General features: G+C 38.0%; 1 protein-coding gene across 1 annotated transcript in view; it reads right to left on the bottom strand.

The window, feature by feature from the left end:
* Positions 1–21739, bottom strand: part of Ankfn1 (ankyrin repeat and fibronectin type III domain containing 1) — a 137706-nt gene that overhangs the window by 62499 nt on the left and 53468 nt on the right. Inside the window, exons 5-6 of the mRNA XM_026407796.2 lie at positions 3672–3769; positions 709–799 (exon numbers count right to left, since the gene is read on the bottom strand). Coding sequence (XP_026263581.2) covers positions 709–799; positions 3672–3769 — 189 coding nt within the window. The remainder of the gene's footprint in view (positions 1–708; positions 800–3671; positions 3770–21739) is intronic.

Below are 21739 nucleotides of genomic sequence, written 5' to 3' on the forward strand. Positions count from 1 at the left end.
AAACACAATCCAGGGCTCTGGGCTCATTACAGAGAAAAATCTATCATATCATCTGTCTGGAGTTGTTTGTTCTGGTTAACTACCTTTTCTGGTTAGGAGAAAGTCACCAAACATACCAGGCATGAATTATTAATCTTCAAGTACATAGAAGAGGCCTTTTTGCTGGTTTTCTCAGCCAACACTACAAATGATACAGATTATGTTTGTTGCAGAGCCTGTTAGCAAGAAAGTATTTCTTCACTCAGAATGTTAGATGAGTAAAATGTTAGATTTTATTCTGTTAAGGAATGGATATGATGTGTCCACTGGGGGCAAAGAAGGGGAGATGAGAGCGAAAATGGACTGTATGTACTCTGGGCCAGCAGCTCCCAAGGTACCATTTCTCCATTCCCATTACAGCCCTGTGAAAGGATATGATTAGGCCTATTCTATAGATGTTGAATTGCAGTTTTGAGAGTTTGATTTTGAGGGCACACGTGATATGGGATATAAAGTCAGTCTTTCTGGTTCCAAGTTCCCTCTCCTTTCACCTACTGAGCTGCTGTCCCAGGAGTGTTTTTGCAGAGGAATCACTCATTCTGTGTCTGAGATGCTGCCCTGAGAAGGTCTGGTGGGTTGCAAGTAGTGGGAGAGGGGATGGCCAGGGCACCACGGAGAGGGAGCTAGAGTTGGAGCCTGCTGCCAGGCCTGAGAGTAGCCAGCACCTACTAGAAGGAGAGGCACATGCCGGTGTCGTGGTCTGAGCTGGTCCCCATCCTTTCATGTTATAAGCCGAGACCTGAACAAAATATTGTTGGCCCTGCAAAGAATTGAAATAGAATAATGCATTAGACATTTCAGTCAATCATTTTTTTCCCTAGAAGCAGATCTTTGCATTAGCTTGCTCATCCATTTTGAACTCTTCTGTCCATACTATATATAGCTTTCTGAGTTTTCTTGAACATTATGTTTATAAATTATAGTAACCATATTAAAGTGTCTTGTTTCTATGTATTTTTTGGTTTTAAAAATTGAAATGTTATAATTATTTTTTTCCTAATTCTCACTCCCCTTAATTAATTAATTAATTAATTAATTTGTGTGTTGGGGATACTAGGGATTGAATCCAGGGTGCTTAATAAGTAAGTCACATCCCCAGCACCGCCTCAACCCCTGTTTTTCCTGGTGCTGGGGACTGAACCCAGGGCCTTGTGTGTGTGGGGTAAGCACTTGACCAATTGAGCTATATCTCCAACCCTCCCAGCCCTTTTTATTTTTTTATTTTGAGATAAGGTCTTGCTAAGTTGTTGAGGCTGGCCTTGAACTTGTAATCCTCCTGTGTCAGCCTTCTGAGTCTCTGGGATATTAGGCATGTGCCACCAACCTGGCAAAATGGCAAGCCTCAAAATTTATACACCAATTTTTAAATTTTTACTTTTATTTTTTATTTTATTTGGTGCAAGAGATTGAACCCAGCCTCTCTTAGGCACTGAGCCACATCCTCGGGTCTTTTTAAAATTTTTAAAATTTTGAGACAGTGTCTAAGTTGCTTAGGGCCTTGCTAAGTTGCTAAGGCTGGATTTGAACTTGTTAACCTTGTGCCTCAGACTCCTGAGCCACTGGGATTACAGGTGTGTACCACCACACCCGGCCAAACACTACTCTTTAAAAATTACACAGTCCTATAAGGTTTACCCAAAACAGTGACCTCTACTCTTTCCTCTTTCTTCTTATTTTTCACTCCCCAGAGGCATCAGCCATCACCCCTTTAGTTGATAAAGTTTAGAAATTAACAAGCTGTAATGAATATCTTTTCAGAATAGTCCATTAAAAACTTGCTTCATTCTTTCAGTGGCTTCACTGTGAGAAGATACTGTCATTTATTTAACCATGCCTTATTGGTAGACATTTGAATTGTTTCCATTTTTCCCCATAACAAATAATGCTGCAATAAGCATCCTTAACTTGGCTGTTCAGACATTTTTAAAATTAACTCTGATTTGATTTCCATTTTAAAACTATTATTAAAATAATGGCTTATATTCTTTAATTTTTTATGGCATTAAGAATTAAGGAGTTGTTTTTGTTTGCTGATAGTTCATTAGAATTTTTTGTATGTTTTCTTCTTTGCTTTGAGGTTTTCCTTTTTTTTCTAATGAATCAAAGAAGCATTTGAGAAGCCAGAGTTTGATGAAATATTGCTTGCAAAAATTGTAAAATCTTGTTTGAAGTTTAAAAAATCATATATCTTTGTAGAGCTTTTTGCAAGGGATTTAATAATATTGGCCTTACCATACTATGAAGTTATTTTTTTAACACTGAATATGGATTTCTATGCACCTCAAGGTTATAAGGATTATGTAGAAGTGTAAATCTACTTCTAGGCTTTTATATGATTAGGACAGTGTCTGCATTGCTCTCATTGGATGGCCAAGTGGAAAAACTTAATCCCTGTAGGAATTAGTACAGATATTAGAGAAACCGTCTATGGAGAGTTTTCCATTTTTATCACCATATCACTTTTTCTTTTAAGCAATGGAAATTCCCTAGGGTTCCTTCTGGCCCTCTTCCACCATGTGAGCCATGGGTTTGGAATCAGTCTTCTGCTGATAGCATCTAGGGGGGCCACCCACTCAGGGGTTTGTTTGCTCCAGTAATTCACAGTTCTGGCCCCTGGTATAGACAAGTGATTAAGACTAAAAGTCAGGATTCTTGGTGGTGACACCAAGAATCCTATTAGAATAAGATGGCTAAAGCTTAAAAAGATGCAACCTAATGCACCTTTTTAGTACGGGTTTCAGGATTATATTTTTCCAATAATAATTTTAATTTAATTTAACCTTTAAGAAAACAACAGAATTGTCTCTCTATGGCCTCCATGCAAAATTCTTAAGATATTATTTGAATGGAACAAAAAAATATGGAAGTTTTGATTTTTTTTTACTTTAAAACAATTTTATTAAAAGAAAGAATTTTTAAAATATTTTATATTGTAGTTATTTGAGAAAATACAGGGTTTGTGTTTGAACTAATTTGCTGGGGTTTTTTTTGGTGTGTGTATTTCACATGCTCTTATGGTTCATAATTTCATAAATAATTTGAGTTTATACTGGTTGTACAAATAAACATGGTTTGTGCCAGTTTTTCATTCACAGTTTAAATTGGTTTAGGTTACTGAGAAACATAGCTCCACCATATATAGTTTCTTTCTTGTGAAAGCAAATTTAGACAGTTTTTTTTTCTTTCTTTCTTTTTAATCAAGGGAAAAGGATATCTTTCAGGAAATTGTGTGACTCCAATTGATGACTGATCTCAACTAAGGCTGTGGGGGTGAGGCTAGATGGGGCTGTTATTTTTACCATCAGACAGGGAGTCAAAATTGGATCTCTCAGAGCCTTTGATCCCCCGAAGATTAGACTGTGATCCAGAAAGCAGCAGCTTTCAAGGCTTGCATGAGGCCAGTCTTTTTCTGATCTCCTTAGAACATGGCAACTTACAAAGTGGTTCATGCTGTCTGCTCACTCCTTTGTGAAATTCAGATTATGGATACCAGACATATCATGCTTAATGAGTGGCAGTTGTTGCCAGAGGACTGGGTGTTGGCTGTGGCTTCCAGAATAGGCATTTGCTACCAACATCCCAGCACAAATGTCAGTGACAGGGAATGGTAAGCCTACCACAAGGACATTTACCGTCTTAAGTCCTGTGATTGTGCATCTCAGTGTCTGTAGGTTATCCATGATGATTTCTCCAGCCAAGGGAGAAAAGTCTTTAGACATACTCCATTCCACTGTGGGGGATTAGGGGACAGAAAGGAGAGAAAGAGAATGAAGTTTAGTCAGAAATCAAGAAGCACCATAGAAACTCTAGCATATAATTCTTTTCACAAACTTTGTTCACCTTCTTCTCCTTATATTGGCACAATAACAATCCTCCTTGGGATGCTAGGTGTTTCCAAGATCACCAGTATTTTTTAAAAGAGGAGCCCCAAAGCAATAATTCTATAGTCATTAATATACCTTATGAGTTTTTTGAACCTCAAAAGATATTTTATTGTGGTATGTGTATGTTTTTATGATGTTCTTAACATGAAATATAATTTATAGTCATATGACCCTGAACAACAGGATATGTTCTGAGAAATGTATCATTACTCAAATTCTTTTTTTTCTTGTATTGGGGATTAAACCCAGGGATGCTTTACTACTAAGCTACTTTCCCAGCTATTTTAATTTTTTATTTTGAGGTATGGTTTCCTAAGTTGCTTAGAGCCTCATTAAGTTGAAGAGGAACTCAAGCAATCCTTCTGCCTCAGCCTCCTGTATTTGTGATCTTCTTGCCTCAGATTCTCCATTTGCTTGGATTATAGGTGTGCATCACTTCTCCTGGAAGGCATTTTTTTTGGTGTATGTAAATATCATTCAGTGTACTTTCACAAATTAAGTTGGCCATGATGTCACCAGGTGATATGTATTGGGTCTGTCCTTGACTAAAATATCCTGATGGGGTTCATGACTGCATAGTATTGCCATAAGGCCATTGCTATATAAAACATAATGTGTGTATGTGTGTGTTCATGGATATATATACACACACTTAGGCAGATTATATATAAAAATTCATTGTATATAGAAGATAAATCATTTATTGTATATGAGAATTGAAGGGTACATCAGGACATTACCACTATTTACTTCCCAAGGTTGGCTTCTGCTTCATTTCTCTACTGAAAATGCTCTTCCAAGGGTCCAGTGACATTCAAAATAAAAAAAGCCTTTTTTTCATTTCCTCCACCTTCAATACTTAATATGTCTCCCTTTCCTTTTCTCCTCTTCCTTCCTGATATCTTCTTGCAAGCTTTTTTCATGGGCTTCTTTGCAGCCCCTAGGATCTGGGGTTTGTGGATTACCTTTATTCAATGCTTTCCCCTGGTGACATCCCAAGGTAGGTGTTCATTTGTAGTTAAATCATCTGAATTCTAATACCCACTTTTACTGTGAGACCATGTTCTTTCCCAGCATCCTCCATTGGTTGGAAAGGCCATGGTCAGGAAGGATAAATCGTGCATCTTTGGTAAAAAATGTTATAAGTAACTGTTTACATGTAATGAGATTTAAAGCAAAGGTCAATGAAGCAGGAGTTTGAGAAGTGAAATCACATGGAAAGCCAGGCTTCAATGTTTCTATGCTTCATGATGACAAAGTAGTGGCCTTGAGATTTAAGGTATATTCTTGATGACATTTTAATACCTCAAAATCAAGCCAAGCCACCCCCAACTCCTGCTCTTCTCCTGGGTCATTCATTCCTATGATTTGGAGCGGCATCCCCTGCTCCTCCTCCTTCTGCCCCTAAGAATCTAGTTTGCTTTCTTCAGTTTTCTGAATTTCCTCTTCTAAAATTCCTAGTGCTGCAATTGGCAACAACTTTTTGAGACATTCTGCCCTTTGGCCTCTTGGTTGTTTTTGCAACCTTCTCTCCCCTTTGTCTTTGTTGCACCCTCTCTTTTGCTTCTCCTGCCTTTTCCAGACTTCCTCTTTCTGGCCTTCTTTTTCTCCTTTCCCTTTGATGTGATGTTCCTTGTCACCCCGCCCCCCATTCCATGTACTTGTCCCTAGTGTTGACCTTATCTTTTTTTTTTTTTTGTCTCTATGAGACTTAAAGCTGTGATTCTAGGTCTAGCCTCTCTCTTGAGCTCTAACTTTCTTCTGTAAATCTCCACTTGAGTATCTCACACTCCATTTGAGTGTTCTCTAAGTACTTCTCTTTGCAAAAAGAGGGTTTTCTCAGTGGTAGCTAGTGGCAGTTCCATTTTAATTACCCAACCAGTTGATAACTATACCCTGTAGTTTCTACTTCTAAAATATGTGCTATAAGTTCTCCTCTTCCTGTCCCACGATACTAACCCTAGAACAGGACTTTATAATTGCAAGCATTAACTTTGCTTTCTGAAAGAAAAATTTTTTGGGGGGGGTTACTGGGATTGACACTTAACCACTGTACTATATCCATAGCCCTTCAACTTTGCTTTCTAATTGATTTTTCAGCTTGTCTCTTAATCTTTACCTATAATCAATCATCTGAATGTATCATGAATTATAATTTAAAAATATAGATCTAACACTGGCCTAACATCTTTTCATAGTGTATAGTTGCTTTGTGAATTAAACAAAATCTTAGCAAGGCGTGCAAGGACCTTTATATCTGATTTTAGTCTTATATTATTATTCTAATCTGCCATTTGCCAGAAGAAAGTCTTTGTTCTGGAAGTTTCTATCACTAGATTATTTCATGTATTTTTCTGCCCTTGTGTATTTTTACTCATCTTCCAACTTTCATTTGGTGAAGTTCTAGTAATCTTTTAAGACCTAATAAAATTAACTCTAAATTGCTCAGTAGTATTTAATTAAATATACCTGATTTGTGTCCTAAAGTCTTTACTTATATAAAAATAAGATTTACTACCCTGTATTATGTTTTATGGGATGTGTCTTTTTCTCTTGTTAGATTGTGAGAAACTTGAACAGGAGAAGTATCATTCATTTTTTTCCTCTCCAGTTCTTTAATACATTTGATTGTATGTTTATATGTATACACATATGCCTTCAGAGTAGACAATAGTACTTTCTCTAACATGTATATATTTTTTTTTCTTGTGATTTTTCTTTTCTAGTTTCCTGACTTTGAAGCTTTCAGGTATGGTAGAAAGTGTAGTTAGAATCAAATGATTACGATTTTATGGTAACTCTCAAAAGAGGCCTATATCTCCTGAAAAGTACATATTCTAAAACATATTTATTATATATGTTAGATAAATCATACATGTGTCTATTTTTCAAAATGTTTTATTCTGATTATGAGCTATTAGCTCTTGAAAAAAGCATCTTGGGTAAAAAATGTCATAAGTAACTATTTACATGTAATGAGATTCAAAGCAAAGTTCAATGAAGCAGGAGTTTGAGAAGCTGAAATCACATGGAAAGCCAGGCTTCATTGTTTCTAGACTTTGAAATCAAACTGGAGAGGGTTTGTCATCAGAGAATAATGTTGTATCTAATTCTAGCTAAAGAAGAAAAGTGATGATTGAGGGAGTTTATATAAACAAAACAAAAATGAGAAGCAATTGTGCAAGGACATCTAGAAAGGGCAAAGAATACAGGAAAATTCTAGAAGCAAAAATGTCCTTTGGTTACCATTGAGATGTACATAACTGATTGCTATGGTGGAGCTCCAGACCCAGGGTTTCAAGTCAAGGGTTTCAAGTCCAGACTAAGAATTAAGGATGACTTCCCAAAGGAAGAGCAGTGGGAGGGTTAGTGGGAGCAATGCCAGATTAGATAGCAAGTCATTAATAGGAAGTTGCTCAAAGATACAATGTTTAAACTTTCTGAATAGTCCTCAGTTCATTTTTGAATAAAACCTTTTCATGTTTTACTGAAATGTTTTTCAAAGAATGTTTCAGCTGGAAAAAGAGGGCCTGGCTTCTTGAAAAAAAAAAAAAAAACAAAAACTGAAGCAGTTTTGTAAGGAGGCGTGTTTCTGCTTTGGCATTAATAAGGGGTTTTAAACAGTTAAGTCTAATTAGATCTTGTAACACATCTAAGTTTTGAAGGAGAAGGAGTTAGAGAAAGAAGATTCAGACTGGAGGAAAGAAATTCTCCTTGCTGGAATGGAGAATGTATTCTGGGACAACAAACAGACTTCCCTCTATGTACTTCCTTAGGGTGATAGACTCCTTTCAGCACAAAGCCACATGGAAACTAAAGGGATAGTTTAAAGAATAAGAAGGGACACACAATAAGTAGGACTTCCTTTGAGAGCAACAGGGAATTTTAAGAAGGCAACTTTGCATGCTCTCTCTGGCAGGTTGTGTGTAGGTAGTTTAAAACCTCATGTAAAACCCTGAGAAAATCACTTACTTTTACATCCCTGAAGAGCTGGAGCCATGTATGTGAACTTTTAAACTATTTAAGACTTACAATTTTAAGGTATAGATCACAGAAACTGTTTCTATTCAGGTTTGCAAAATAGAAGTAGGGTTTCTAAGCCTCGGGCCAGCTTTTTGAGGGGAAAAGACTATGCAAAAGCAAGAGCATAAAGAAATAATACTGTGTAAATGTTAAATTGATTTCTCTTCAATTGATTACAAAAAATTACAAAATCTAATTTGTGTAGATTCTCTCTAAAGTCTCAAATGCTTCAAAGCCCAGGGTGGTTTTATCTTGTTCATATATTATGAGGCAAGTATCAGAAAAGCAATATTCTTTCCTCTTCCCCAGGCCTCACCCTCACTCTACTTGACCTCAGGCACTTGACTTCAAACCCATTGCTTATTGCTGTTCTCCTTCTTCCTCTACTTTCTTCTTCCAAAGCTTCTATCCTTGCATTTACATGGGCCTGGTTAAAGTTTCCTCCCTAACTGTAGTTTCCCTGACTTGCCAATTTTCCCATAGTAATTTTTATGTTTCTTACATTGCACTTGCTTCACTGTAAGAGATCTGTCTCCCCTGTAGTTTATAAGCTCTTTGAGCACAGGGACCACATCCAAAGCTCCCATCTTAGACCCTACAGCAGGGTAGGTGGCTCTGTATTATCAGATGAATTAAATGCTTGATTCTTGATCTTGGAATGCTCAAAGTTTAAGATAGACAGAAATTTGATATTGGTACATTAAGAGTAAGAAAACTGGGTCAGAATAGAGAGAAACACAGTTAAAAAGAGGATGGCAGTTGCTTGAGTTACTCAGTTAGGGGCTGAAATAGGGATTAATTCCTGGCATCCACTTTCAGCATCCCAGACTCTTTATTTGTCCATACTGCCTCTCAGAAACCAAAAAAAAAAAAAAAAGTGCATTTCCTATTTCCTATCAGCTCTTCGATGGAACCAAAACAGCATTCTTACTCGTCACACTCACCCTGGCGCCTTAGCTAATGAATGGAATTTGGCTAGACTGCCCAGCCCAGCACTACAGTATTATGAAATCTTCTTCTGATCCATCTAAATGTGCAGTTTCTAACCTTTCAGGCCAACCATAGCACAAGAGGAAGAGAGGGAGGGAATGATGTGCCCAGAAACCCAGACAGAGATCAAATACAGTCATTTCTAGAGATGAGAAGAGGTGTCTCAATACAGCATGAACCCACTCAACACTTGTGGGTTTTAAATTGGGAACTGACGTGAAAACTCTGGAGCTGGGAATTCTGTTTAGCTCTGGCAAAATATGAGGTTGGAGCTGCTTGCATTTTTTATTTTAAATTCCCTTGGTAGTCCTAGGAGCAGGGGCATGCGTTACTTTCAAACAAGAATCTTTATTGTTTGCATAGCACACAGCCATCCAGTTAATTAGAAAAACATTTTTTTTCCCAAATTAAATTTCCCTAGAAAAACAATGATTTAAATGAAGGGCCAAAGGCTTTTTTTTTTTTTTCTTTTGACACTAGGAAAGCCTTCTTGCACCTACTACTTCTGGAAGATTAAAAACAAAGTTGGAATTGGAAGGCATTATTTACTTATTGATTGTCAGATTTTGCCATCCACAAAAATGAATTGATCCTATCTGTGACTATTATACACTCTCTGGGATTTGCTTGTCCTGTGAAAGCTGCACACAGATACGGTTAGGGAGCAGAGATGTCTAAAAGTTCAGGCTTTTGAAAAAAAGTCACAAAAGGCCACAAAAAAGGTCTGCTCCATAGTCTGAACCATTTTGCTTCTTAATTTCCTTCCCAATAATTATTATATCATGGCTCTTACTAAATTTATTCTTTTTCTTGATCCCTTTGGATTTCTAAATGAAAGGTGTTATTATTTTTATTGTTCTTTCTATACGAATAGTTCTCTATTTCCATGCCTGGCATGAAATTTTTGCTAAATGAATACCAGTCACCCAGAAGCCCAGCTGCAGCAGCCTAAGTTCTCCAGTGACATTCGTGGAGTTTCACCTCTCAGGTACTTCTTTGGAAACTTAATCAGGAGTATCTGCAAGTAGAACTTCCTTCACTGATTTCTGTGGTTTTGGGTTTTTGTTTGACTTTTCAGTGCTGGGGATCAAGCCCACTGGGCCCTTGAGGATGCTAGGCAATAGCTCTACTTCTGTATATCCCAATCCTGATTTCTATAGCTTTGGGATGAGAAAGTTTAAATAACGTGCACTAGTGGAAATACTGAAAGCATAAATAATCCTCAAACCACAGGTCACATAGAAATCATTTTTTTTCCTTTACCTTAGATTTTTATTAAAAAAACCCCAAACTTTCCTTAGTGTTATTATTATTTTTTTTAGAATATTGAACTAAGATTCAGGAAGATCTCAGACTGATCACAAAGTTCAGAGTACAAAATTCCCATATCATGTCACTTCTAAGACTATGTGTTGTGATAGTGCAATTTTTAGAAGCAGCACAAACAGGAGGTGGGGGAAGGCAGAACTTGCCCCAGATCTACCCTTACATGGGATCCATGGATCAGGGTGCTGCAGTTGAGCCACATGTCATTAAAATTTCAGAAATTTTGTCAACTCAGCCATCACAGAAAGTTAAATTATATAAATATGAAGTTAAATAAATTATATAAAAGCAGAAACTTAAAACTCATTGTTCCTGATTTTACTGCACTTTACTATTATTTATGCCTTTGAGGTGATTGACATCATGGTATCTGCATGGTGGAAACAGCATATACTGTGTACTACCACACTCCCTTCTCAGTCTCTGTGTTCAGGGACATTAAACTGGGGTCTTAAAATTGGCCATGTGGGAATATTTACAACACAGAAACCAGCCAATAGTATAAACCACTTTTGATTTATTATTTCATGAACTGTCTATGCTGAGTATCAGCAAATGACAGTTCCATGAGTCAAATCTGGTCCAAAGCTGTTTTTTTAATGGCTCAGAAGCTAAGGATGGTTCTGTGTTTTGCATCTTTAAAAGAATATTGTAAAATCAAAACAAAACACAATACACACAAAGAATATGTGATAGATAGCTTATGTGGCCCTTTACAAGAGAAAATTGGTAACCACTGGTCTAGACTTAAAAAAGTGATGAAGAAAATATTAATAATACAGATTAAAGTTAAAAATTTGTATAATATTATAACATATTAAAGTTAAAAATTGTGCAAAAAATTGAGGAAATATTCTTCCAATATTCAAAAACTATAATTTGATTCAACAAAGTGCCTATGTCATTGATAAATGAGTAAAGTTCCAACATAGGTCTTTGTTGTTTCATTTTGTTTTATTTCCTCCAAGTAATAAAAATATCAACAACATTTACACGGAAATTACACTTGTTCATTCATTGTAGCTGTAAGTTGGCTACAGATTCAATAAATTCAGCAATAAAAGCATATTAGGAGAATCAATAGGTTATAAGTACTCTGTAGCAAAGATTATATTTTACTGATTTACAAATAATAAAACATTTGTATATTTATAGTGGACTTAGATTCATGTGTGATTATGTATTTATAAATATATTCCCCCCACCCCAGAGCTGGTTAAGCATTTAGTGTCTCATCACTGGATAAATGCTAGGTGATTGCTCAGGCAAACTCTGGAAGGGGAATATATACTGACCTGTAAGTTATAGTATCTGAAGGGTGTAGATTCTCAGGCATAATTTAAGTAACATTTTGTAATGTACGGGCCACCAAAATGCCGCAAACTGCCCGGCCCCGGGCCGGCTGAGTCCCGCTCCTGCTGCCGAGCACTGCCTGCGGCACCCCTGCTGAGCGATTCCCTGCTGAGCTGTCAGTGCACGCGGGCTTGCAATCTTGCAACCCGGTTGGGCACAAAAACACAAGCCAGTCAAACTGAGACAAAGTTTTATTTAGAGAGAGGCCGTGTGTGTCCCCTAACAGGTGGGTCCGCCACGTGTGTGTTCTACCTGAGCCGGGGGGTTTCCCCTTCCCCCGGAACACCCTCCTACCATCCTTTCCCAACCAATGGGAACTCTCCCATTACAAGAGTGACATGAGTAACCTGAGTCCTGAAAATGGGCCCAGCTAGACAGCATGAGTCCAATTACCATATGAATGTGAATTGCTGGCTGGCAGTCATAAAATCCAAAGGTGCCTGTATCAATATTTTTGCTGTGGCTCCTAACACAAGAGTCAAGAACAAGGTACTTAAATTCTTTTAAGAGTCAGGAGTGACACAGTGAGTGTTATCTAGGGTGGAAGGCTGGTTACCAATCAGTCCACTGCTCAGGCCTCTACTCAGCAGGAAGGGGCCCAGGCTCCCTTTACCAATTCTTCCTGCCTAAGACAGGGCCAGTCCAGAAACTGGTTTAGGAAGCAGCCTGCAAGCATCTGTGAACTTGACTGAGCAATCAGGAGGGCAGAGGTGGAAACTGAGAGATGAACCTGAAGGTTGACTGCATGCATGGCAGGGCATGCCAGATAGCTCTCCTGATGGCATGGAAGAACCTAAACAGGACTATCTGGGCTTCCCTGTAATTATTTTATTATGTATAGCAATACTTTATTATTATACATTGTTATAATATTTTATTTCATGATTATTTGGGCTTCGTGAATAGGCAGTTTGAGGACACTGTGAACTGAAAATAGGCACATAGTTCACTAATTAAGATAGACTCCTCCATGTTTTCTTTTTCCTTGGTACACTGCCATGACCTTGAATTGTAAGATGTCTGGCTAGATTGTCACTTGTTTAGTTTTTTTTCTTTTTGAGAAACTCTTGGGATAATTTTTGCTCATGAAAGAAGGATAAGCTTCTTCTGACTATAATGGATACAGCTGAGCAATAAGAGGGACTCAAAACCTAGTGACAATTACAGAGCTGCAGGCTAGGATGCTGCCCTACCCCTTGCTCCCCAGAGAAGAAGCAGCAGTGTCGGGGGCAAGAGCTCTTGTCCTGGAATAGATTTCTGGGATTACTGTATTTTTTTTTCTTCAATAGGGTGATACTCTTGCTGTCCACGGGAGAGAGCTCTGGCAAGCTAGTTTACACTTCCAAAGGATACAGAGCAAGGGGAGCATGTGAGTAGTAGTTTGATTTATACACACAAGGTCCAAGACATATGCCCAGTTTACAGCTTCCAAAATCTGTTGGGCACTCATGGAATAAAGTCAATCAGCCACAGGAGCAAAAGCAAAAACATCCCAGGCAGCCTTCTAAAGGAAGGCACTCTATCTGGCTTTTCTTTTATTCCCCTATTATACCCATTTGAAAGATCCTAATCAAACTCAGTGGATCCATGCAATAATGTCTTGGACATCTGCTCCAGTTTCTTCCGGAGAAGTATGGAACCCAGGGCTCAGGTAGACAGGGTTTGACTTGTGTGTAGACATTGGTAGATGGGAGACAATCTTCCTCATTCCTTTTTGTTCCCTGTGAGGTACAAGGTGAGGACTCTGTTGGGCATTTAACTTAATCTTCCTTTCATAAGATTTTCTATGTTTAACCTGTGCCCAGGGATGGAAAACCAATACTTTGTGAAAATCTACCAGTATCTTTTACAGATAATTTCACCATTTGTTTCTCACAATAAATAATTTCATCATCTATTCTTATAATTCCTACAAGACAGGTTAAGTCATTCATTCAGTATTTCTACCCATTAACCCAAGTGCCAAAACTGGGAATTGAAGGTGAGGTGAGCTTGAATCCGATTCCACTATCACTTCTTACTGAGACTGGGATGAAGGCTAGGATGCTTCTCCATCCTTGAGCTTCAATTTCATCACACTTAATTGTTTTCTTTCTCTGGTTTTTAGATCCTCAGACATGTTGGGCACTTTCCTCTCTTGGGAAATTCATGTGTGCTGTTCATCTTACTGGAAATACTCTTTCTCCTCCCTACTCACTTTCATTAATTATTTCTACTTTTCCCCTCAGCAGTCAATGTAAATGTCATTTCCACACAGATGTCTTCTTCTGACCTCCAAAACATTAGGTCCCGTTATCTCTCTTAAAGCACCAAAGATTGTGCCTTTGTATTAGAATTAGAGATAATTCTAATTCTATCTAGATATAATAGAATTAGAGATAATTGCACAAGTCTCTAATTTCCAAAGTACAGAAATTAGAAACTTGTGCAATTATCTCTAATTCTATAAGACAGTGACTTTGTAAGGACAGTGAACACATCTATCCCCAGCAATTAGCACATGCCACAGCTTATAATAGGCCAATAAATACTTATCAAGCTGATTTTTTATCATTGCCATGAAATTTTATTTTATTTAAAATTTTTATTGTATATATTTAAGGTATACACATAACATTTTAATATACCAGGAAAATGATTACTACAGTCAAGCCAATTGACACATCCATCATCTCAAATAGCTATCCTTCTTGTGTGTGTAAAGAACACCTAAAATCTACTATCTTACTAAATTTGCAGTATATTATACCATAATGTTAAATACAGTCCTCATGCTATGCATTTGACCTCTGGTCTTATTCACCCTACATAACAGCAGCTTTGTATCCTTTGACCTATACCTCCCATTCTCCCACCTCTCCCTGCTGCCTCTGGTAGCCACCATTTGATTCCCCTTTTCTATGCTGCTTACTTGGTTTTTAGGTTTCATGTATAAGAGAGTCATGTGATATTTTTATTTCTGTACCTGATTTATTTCACTTAGCAAAATAGCCTCTAAATTCATTCATGTTGTCACAAATGATGATGTTAGATTACTGATTAGCAAGGTTGTTTTTTTTTTTGTGTGTGTGTGTGTGTTTGTGTGGTGCTGGGGATTGTGCATGCAAGGCAAGCACTTTACCAACTGAGCTATAACTCCAGCCCTCAGTAGTTTTAATTTGCATTTCTCTAATCTAAAAGCACTGTATAGATTTAATGCACTTGCAATTAAAATTCCAATGACATTCTTCATAGAAATATAAAAAGCCATCATAAAACTCATTTGAAAAAAATAAGAGGTCCAGAATAGAAAAAGCAATCCTAATCGAGAAAAATGAAGCAGGAGGCATCAAAATACCAGATCTTAAATTATACTACAGAGCTATAGTAACAATAAAAGGCATGGTATTGGCACCAAAAGAGACATGAAGTTCAATGGAACAGAATGGAAGGCCATATAAATACAGTTATCTCATACATACAAAGACACTATAAACATACAATGGAGAAAAGTTAGCCTCTTCAAAAAAAAAAAAAAAACAATGGTGCTGAGAAAACAGGATATCCATAAGCAGAATGAAATTTAACCCCTTTCTCTCACCCTGCACAAAACTCAACTCAAGTGGAACAAGGACCTAGATTTTAGAACAGAGACCCTGTGCCTACTAGAAGAAAATGTAAGCCCAGCACCAGATCATGTTGGCACAGGAACTGACTTCCTTAACGAGACTCCTAAAGTGCAAGAAGTAAAATCAAGAATCAGTAAATGGGATGGTGTGAAACTAAAAAGCTTCTTCACAGCAAAGGAAACAATCAAGAACAAGAAGAAAGAACATCGAGAATGGGAGAAAATTTTTGCCACCTGAACCTCAGATAGAACATTAATCTCCAGATATATAAAGAAATCAAAAAACTTCACACTAGTAACAACAACAACAACAACCACCACCACCCAATCCCAATCCATGAACAGGCACTTCACAGAATAAATATGAATGGTCAAAAAATATATGAAAAAATGTTTAACATCCCTTTTTAAAATTTTGAGACAGGATCTTGCTAAGGCTGGCCTTGAACTTGTGCTGTTCCTGCCTCAGCTTCCTAAGCCTGGAATAATAGGTGTATGTCACCACATGTGGCCTTCTTCTCTTTGCATTCTATCTCTTTTGCTTCCTCTGAAGTTTCTGTTTCTCACATTTACCACACTATTTCTACAAAGCTCCTTCCTGCCTCTTACTCTAGCATCCTATTTTATTTTTAGCATTTCTCATTATTGTCTTATTTGTTAGTTTGTTTACCTAAGAAAATGTGTCTTCGATGGGATTTTCACCCCTGCTGTATCCCTAGAGCCTAGAAGAGGAGCTGCACATTGAAGGCATTCAGAAATTTTGTGCGAAATGAGCATTTCATGTAAGTTCTTCAGGGCAGACACTGTGTCTGTCTCACTCTTGTATTTATCACGGTATTCAACATAGTGCTACTTACAGTTCCAAAAAATAGCTGTTGAATGAAAAAGTGCCAGTTACTTCCCCATCTTCTTGTTACCAGCTGAACCCCTAAAACAAAAAGGTGTATAGCATCTTTTCTTCCTAATCTGTACTCCATTGTTTGGGAGCACATTTTAAAGAGAGGCCATGAATTCCAGCACAGTCCTCAGAACAGTGGCTGTGGGAACATAAGTGTCCCAGTGAAGGATATTTCTAGATGCAGAGTGAGGCCAGGTGTTTTGTGATAATGGAAAAACCCATGAACAAAGGGTGGGGCTGGCAGTTATTCTTAATAAAATTGCTCCAATTATTTTTTAAAAGGTTATAGATTACCCTTTAAAATACAGCATGTGTGTAATGTCAGAATAAAAAAGGTAAAAAGAAAATCATGAGTTAAAATATATAAGGGTTCACAAAAAACTATCAGTTATCTTTGGAGGATGCTGGGAGACATCTATGATATTGATTGGGCATTGTGCTTTACTTGTAAGTATTTCACTTGATTCTTTATGGTAGGTAGTATTTTTCTCATTTTATAGATGAAGATGATGAGACTCAAAACTTTTAAATAACTAGCTTTAGTTCACAGAACCCCTCAACATAGAATCTGGATTTGAACCCCTCTCTGTGTTATCATACTTACAACTCCACATGAAGAGAAAGTGATTAAAGGATCAACGGCTTTTTTTGAGGTCTTTGGGCCAGAGAAAGATCCAGCTATGAACAGCTTACAAAAAGTATTTGTAATACCAGACTTCTGCTCTGTGAACCTAAGGCAGGGCTGCTATGCTAGTTGGCGTCTCTATCCCCTCCCCCTAAGGGCCAGGCTGTCTCCAATACTGTGATTTCCCTGTTATGGTTTCAACAGGGAGGGAGGGTGAGGGGTAGCGACCACTGAGTAGAACAGGGAAATGTACTAATGTGGGAGGTTGTGAGTCTCATGATGATGTTCTATATTTTCATGACAGCTTCATGTGATGATGGTGGCCAAGATAAGTACTAATTAAAAAAAAAAGCAGCCTTGTAAACAGTCACAGAAAACTGTTAGAAATTGCTAGCCCATAACTGGAGCCTGGTTCATGTTATGTAACCTTCCTGATGCCAAGTCTCCCTCCTCCTCTGCCCTTCGGTAGCCTGCTTTGAGCACTCCCAGCTCTGATTAAGGCCCAAATCTTCTTTTCTACCTGTTTCTCTTTCCTCTAGAGACAAGTAAGCTGGGGTAGGTGATTGAATGGGGGAACAAAGAACAAGCCAACTCCAATATGGGAGATGTTACCCAGACCTAGAGGAATTTGAAGGAGAGTATAAATAAGTAGGAAGAAAGGAAGGGAGGGAGGGAGCCAGACCACCTTGGGAGCAGCCAGTCACTGTCCTCTTCTCTCTGTCTCATTAAGGGGAATGTGCTGTTCCTGGCTCTTTTCTCCTGTATTTGTTTTCACATTCTACTGTAAATTACTCAACAAGGTGCCTTATTTATCCTGAAAAATTCAATCTTTAGGTTTTCCCATCAAGTCAGGAAGATGCCTTTCACAGCTTCCTAGGGAGATGAGGGCCTTGTTTTCTCCTCTGAGGCTCAGCCTATGCTACTTGTGGATAGTCGGACTGGCTGACATCAAGGCACAAATCTAAGTAGATTCACAAAGGGGCTCCTTTTCTTGGGGATTCCAAATAGGCTTTAGGGGATCAAAGAAAACCTTCAGGTTGTAAGCATCATGTGTTTTTTGTTTGATTTTTTTTTTTTTTGAGGAGTTGAACATCACAATATACAATGTATATCCTAGCAAGGGCTATCTGAAGGCACTAATTACTTTCTTGGGCTAGTGTTACAGTTATAGCTATTATGTTTGTTGACTTTTGTTTGTGCATTTCTGCTTATCTATGATATCTATAAATTTTCAACATTCACTAAAAGTATTTGAACCAGTAGTTTGGACCTCTACTGTATAATGTTGAGTATTTTCAAGCTCATCTGTTTAACTGGCAGATTGACCTTTGCATGGCTTTTATCTTGGGCCATGACAACAACTGGCACATGGTAGTTGCTTGATTAAGATGTTTTAAATGAATGCATATAATAATTCAATTAATAAAAGAGACTTTGTCACACTCAAAACTGATAAAGAAGAATAGCACTGCTATTTTGCAAACATTCAAAGGAGGTTACCACTGAGAAGAGGATGGAGGAAAGGTTTTAAAGTCTTTTATTTACTCTACCATAAGCAAGGTGAGGCAAGAAAGTCCTTGGTAATAACTGCATCTTGGGGGAGTAAAAGACTTGACCCATAGATAGTGGGAAAGAGAATTATGTGAACTTATTGGAAGGAAATACATATAATAGGTTTTGAATAAATAAAGACAATTGGTTTCATTGAATTTTCTATCTATTTGTCCAATACCCAATGCCAAGCTAATTGCTGGCACATTTGGTTTATGAAATCAAATCCAACTTTAAATCTAGTGCTGAATGGCTGATTGATTTGTCAGATTTTGACTGACACTCTACTAGGGACCAGATACTGAAAAGTTCTGGGGGTGTAAATATGATTAAAGCCTGATTTTTACACTCATGAAAATTGCAACCCAGTAGAAGAGAGAGAAAAGTCAATGCAGGATTAAAATATAACATGATAAGTGTTATGAAAGGAACAGGCTCAGGATGGGGCCAATCTGGGGATGGTGGTTAAGGATCCCGTTGAACACACTGGCTTCTAGCAGAACCCTGAAGGATGTGCAGGTCAGCCATGGGAAGAGAGTGGCAGAAGGTTGCTGTGTGTGCAAAGATATTCAGTGCTGCTAATAGCTCTTGTTTTTTTTTTTTTTCAAGAATAAGTTGTTGAACTTCAGTATTCACTATGCCTATGAGAGCTTGTGATGCCAGATATTTGGGTGACCTCAGTCTATACTGACAAATGGGGGAGAGGGCTCTGGAAACTGCAAGGCAAAGCATGGGACACAGAAGAAGAGGGGTGAAATGGGAATGTGAATTTAACCTGGGATGAGATGGGACAGCAGCCTGGAGTCTTGCTAAGATGGGCCACATTATTTGAAGGTATCTTAAAGTAATTGTAAAATCTGGATATTATATGAGTAGATATGGATTTTAAGAGGATCACTTCTATAGCTTATGGGAGAAAAATTGGAGAGAGGAAAAGCTACACAGGTGGGGAGACCAGAAAGAAATTGGTGCTTTTATCCCAGCGAGGTGTGAAGAGAACTTGGGTCAGCATCAGCTCCACCTTTGTGAGGAGTGAACTGTCTGACTTTCTTGAACATCCAATTTGGTTTTTCCTAATCCTTAGGCATTTGTGAGCCAACTTTTTAAATATTTGGCATCACAAGCTCTCATAGGCATAGTGAATACTGAAGTTCAACAACTTACTTAAAAAAAAAACACCCAAGAGCTATTAGCAGCATGTATACTTTAAAATGTCCAAATTAAATATATTGTGGTCATATCAAAAACCATGATCTCTCTCCAGGTGTATGTAACTGGCTCAGCTTTACTCAAAGTTCAATTGCAAACAGTAATAAAAACATTGACATCTCGTTGCTCATTTAATATTTATGTAGCTGTCGCCATCTCAATTTTACACATTCAAAACCTCAAAGTTGGTTGGATTTGAGGTGAGCTGAATCCCCTTTGACAGTAGAATTTGGGGGGCATGCTTTCATTCTTAAATAACTTTGAAAACAACACTCAGTGGCAGGAGATCAAAGAAATGCTCTGTTACCACTGGGGCTGCTGAAACTATTATTTCCCCCACAAAAGTTTTCCCTTTGCAGAGAAGAAACTAGATCAGCCTTATTAAGGATGGGAAAAAAAAAAGTCTTTAGGCAAAGGCAGACCCAAGCCCAGTCAGATGTATATTCGTTCCATGGCTTCTTGCTGGAAATCAGAGAGAGAGAGAGAGAGAGAGAGAGAGAGAGAGAGAGAGAGAGAAAGAGAAAGAGAGATACAGGGGAGACATAAAAGTGAGAAAGGTGAGACTGGGGCTGATAACCATCTACTTTTCTTTATTACTGGAGTAGTGTCTTACAATTGTGCAAATTTTTTGGTCTGTAATATCTTCTTCCACATTTTTCTCTTTGGTTTTCACAACAATCCTATTATGCATTTTTGTCAATGCATTTTGTCAATAGGTCACAGGCCTCACCAGACTGAGTGCATTGTTCATGTCTACTGGGAATAAATGGGAGGGTCAGGGTTCCACATCTGGTACCTGTAACCCACACAGTTTCATGAAACTCCTACACATATCCAAAGATAAGAAAACTGTCACTATAAAGAAACCATGGAGGTTTTAAATTTTGATTTGGGGAAAGTCTGAGGGAAGTTAGTTCTATGGACAAGCTCAGTCCTACAATGATGGGAAGAGCTTTATGCCTTACAACCCTCAAGGGGTTCACCCTTTGGTGTACCTACCTACTTCCTGGAAGGGCCCTGGGGAAATTCGTAGTATCCAGATTTAGAAGGGTTGCAATTCCAGTTCCTTCAAGTGCAAAGTTCTGGGACTGAGTTCTTCTTATGCTCAGGTTCTCTACCTTCAGTAACAGTAATTATCTGTGGGTTCTGCACCAGTGGATTCAAACAACTGAGAATCAAAAATGTATTTTTTTTAAAAAAGCACCTGTACTGAATATGGAAATACTTTTTCTTGTCATTATTCCCTAAATTCCTACATAGAATTTATATTGTATTAGGTATTATAAGTAACCTGGAGATAATTTAAAATATACCAAAGGCTATGCATAGGTTGTATGCAAATACTACACTATCTTATATTAGGTACTTGAGTATTCACAGATTTTGGTAGCCAAGGGGATCCTAGAACAAATTCTCCATGGATACTGAGGAACTCTAACAGTTTAAAAACCCCTTTGTATACTCATATTTCCACATATGAAGTCAATGCTTTTCCTAAGCATCTTTAAGATTGAGGGCACAGTGCAAGGGGATGAGGTTGTAAAACACCAATAAGACATTATCTTTGCCCTAGAAGGACTCATAGTGCACAGACAGATGGATAAAGATAGAGATAATTACAATAAAATGAGATTCTGCCTATATCAGGCATGTGAGCAATGCTGGGGATGGACAATGGGATAAGAGAAGATAACTTATGGTCTGAGTTTTGAACACTGAGTAGGATTTTACCGTATGGAAAAGGGCATTCCAGGCAGCTCCCTGGAGATTTGAAAGCGAGTTGAAAGAGTTGGGCATGATTAGGTAAAAGAAGGATGTTTTACAAGAGAGGAAAGCAAGATGTTGGGGACTGAGGGATGGGCTGATGTGAGAAGTTCCTTGCATGCAGTACTAAGGACTGGTGTTTATCTTGAGGGGAGCTGGAGAAAGGTTATGAGCAGGGGAGTGACTTGATCAATTCATATTAATCTGATGACTGGCATTGGTGTAAAGAGAAACACTGAATACAATTATATCTCATAAGCTCTGTCTTTCTTACTCCTGTATTTTAAATCAGGAAGCTGATTCTCAGGCTGTCCAGTGGCTTCCCTAATAGCTGATGGGGTTAGGTGTCATGACTCAGCTGTACCACTTCTGACCTCAATTCCTGCTGCTCTCCATGCCTCTGTGATACAAGGCCTCAAGTCTCTATTTTCTGAAGAAACCTTTGGTGTAGAATGGTTGGGGTGGTCTGC

Source organism: Urocitellus parryii, chromosome 7 (assembly GCF_045843805.1).
Source record: "Urocitellus parryii isolate mUroPar1 chromosome 7, mUroPar1.hap1, whole genome shotgun sequence".
Lineage (NCBI taxonomy): Eukaryota > Metazoa > Chordata > Mammalia > Rodentia > Sciuridae > Urocitellus > Urocitellus parryii.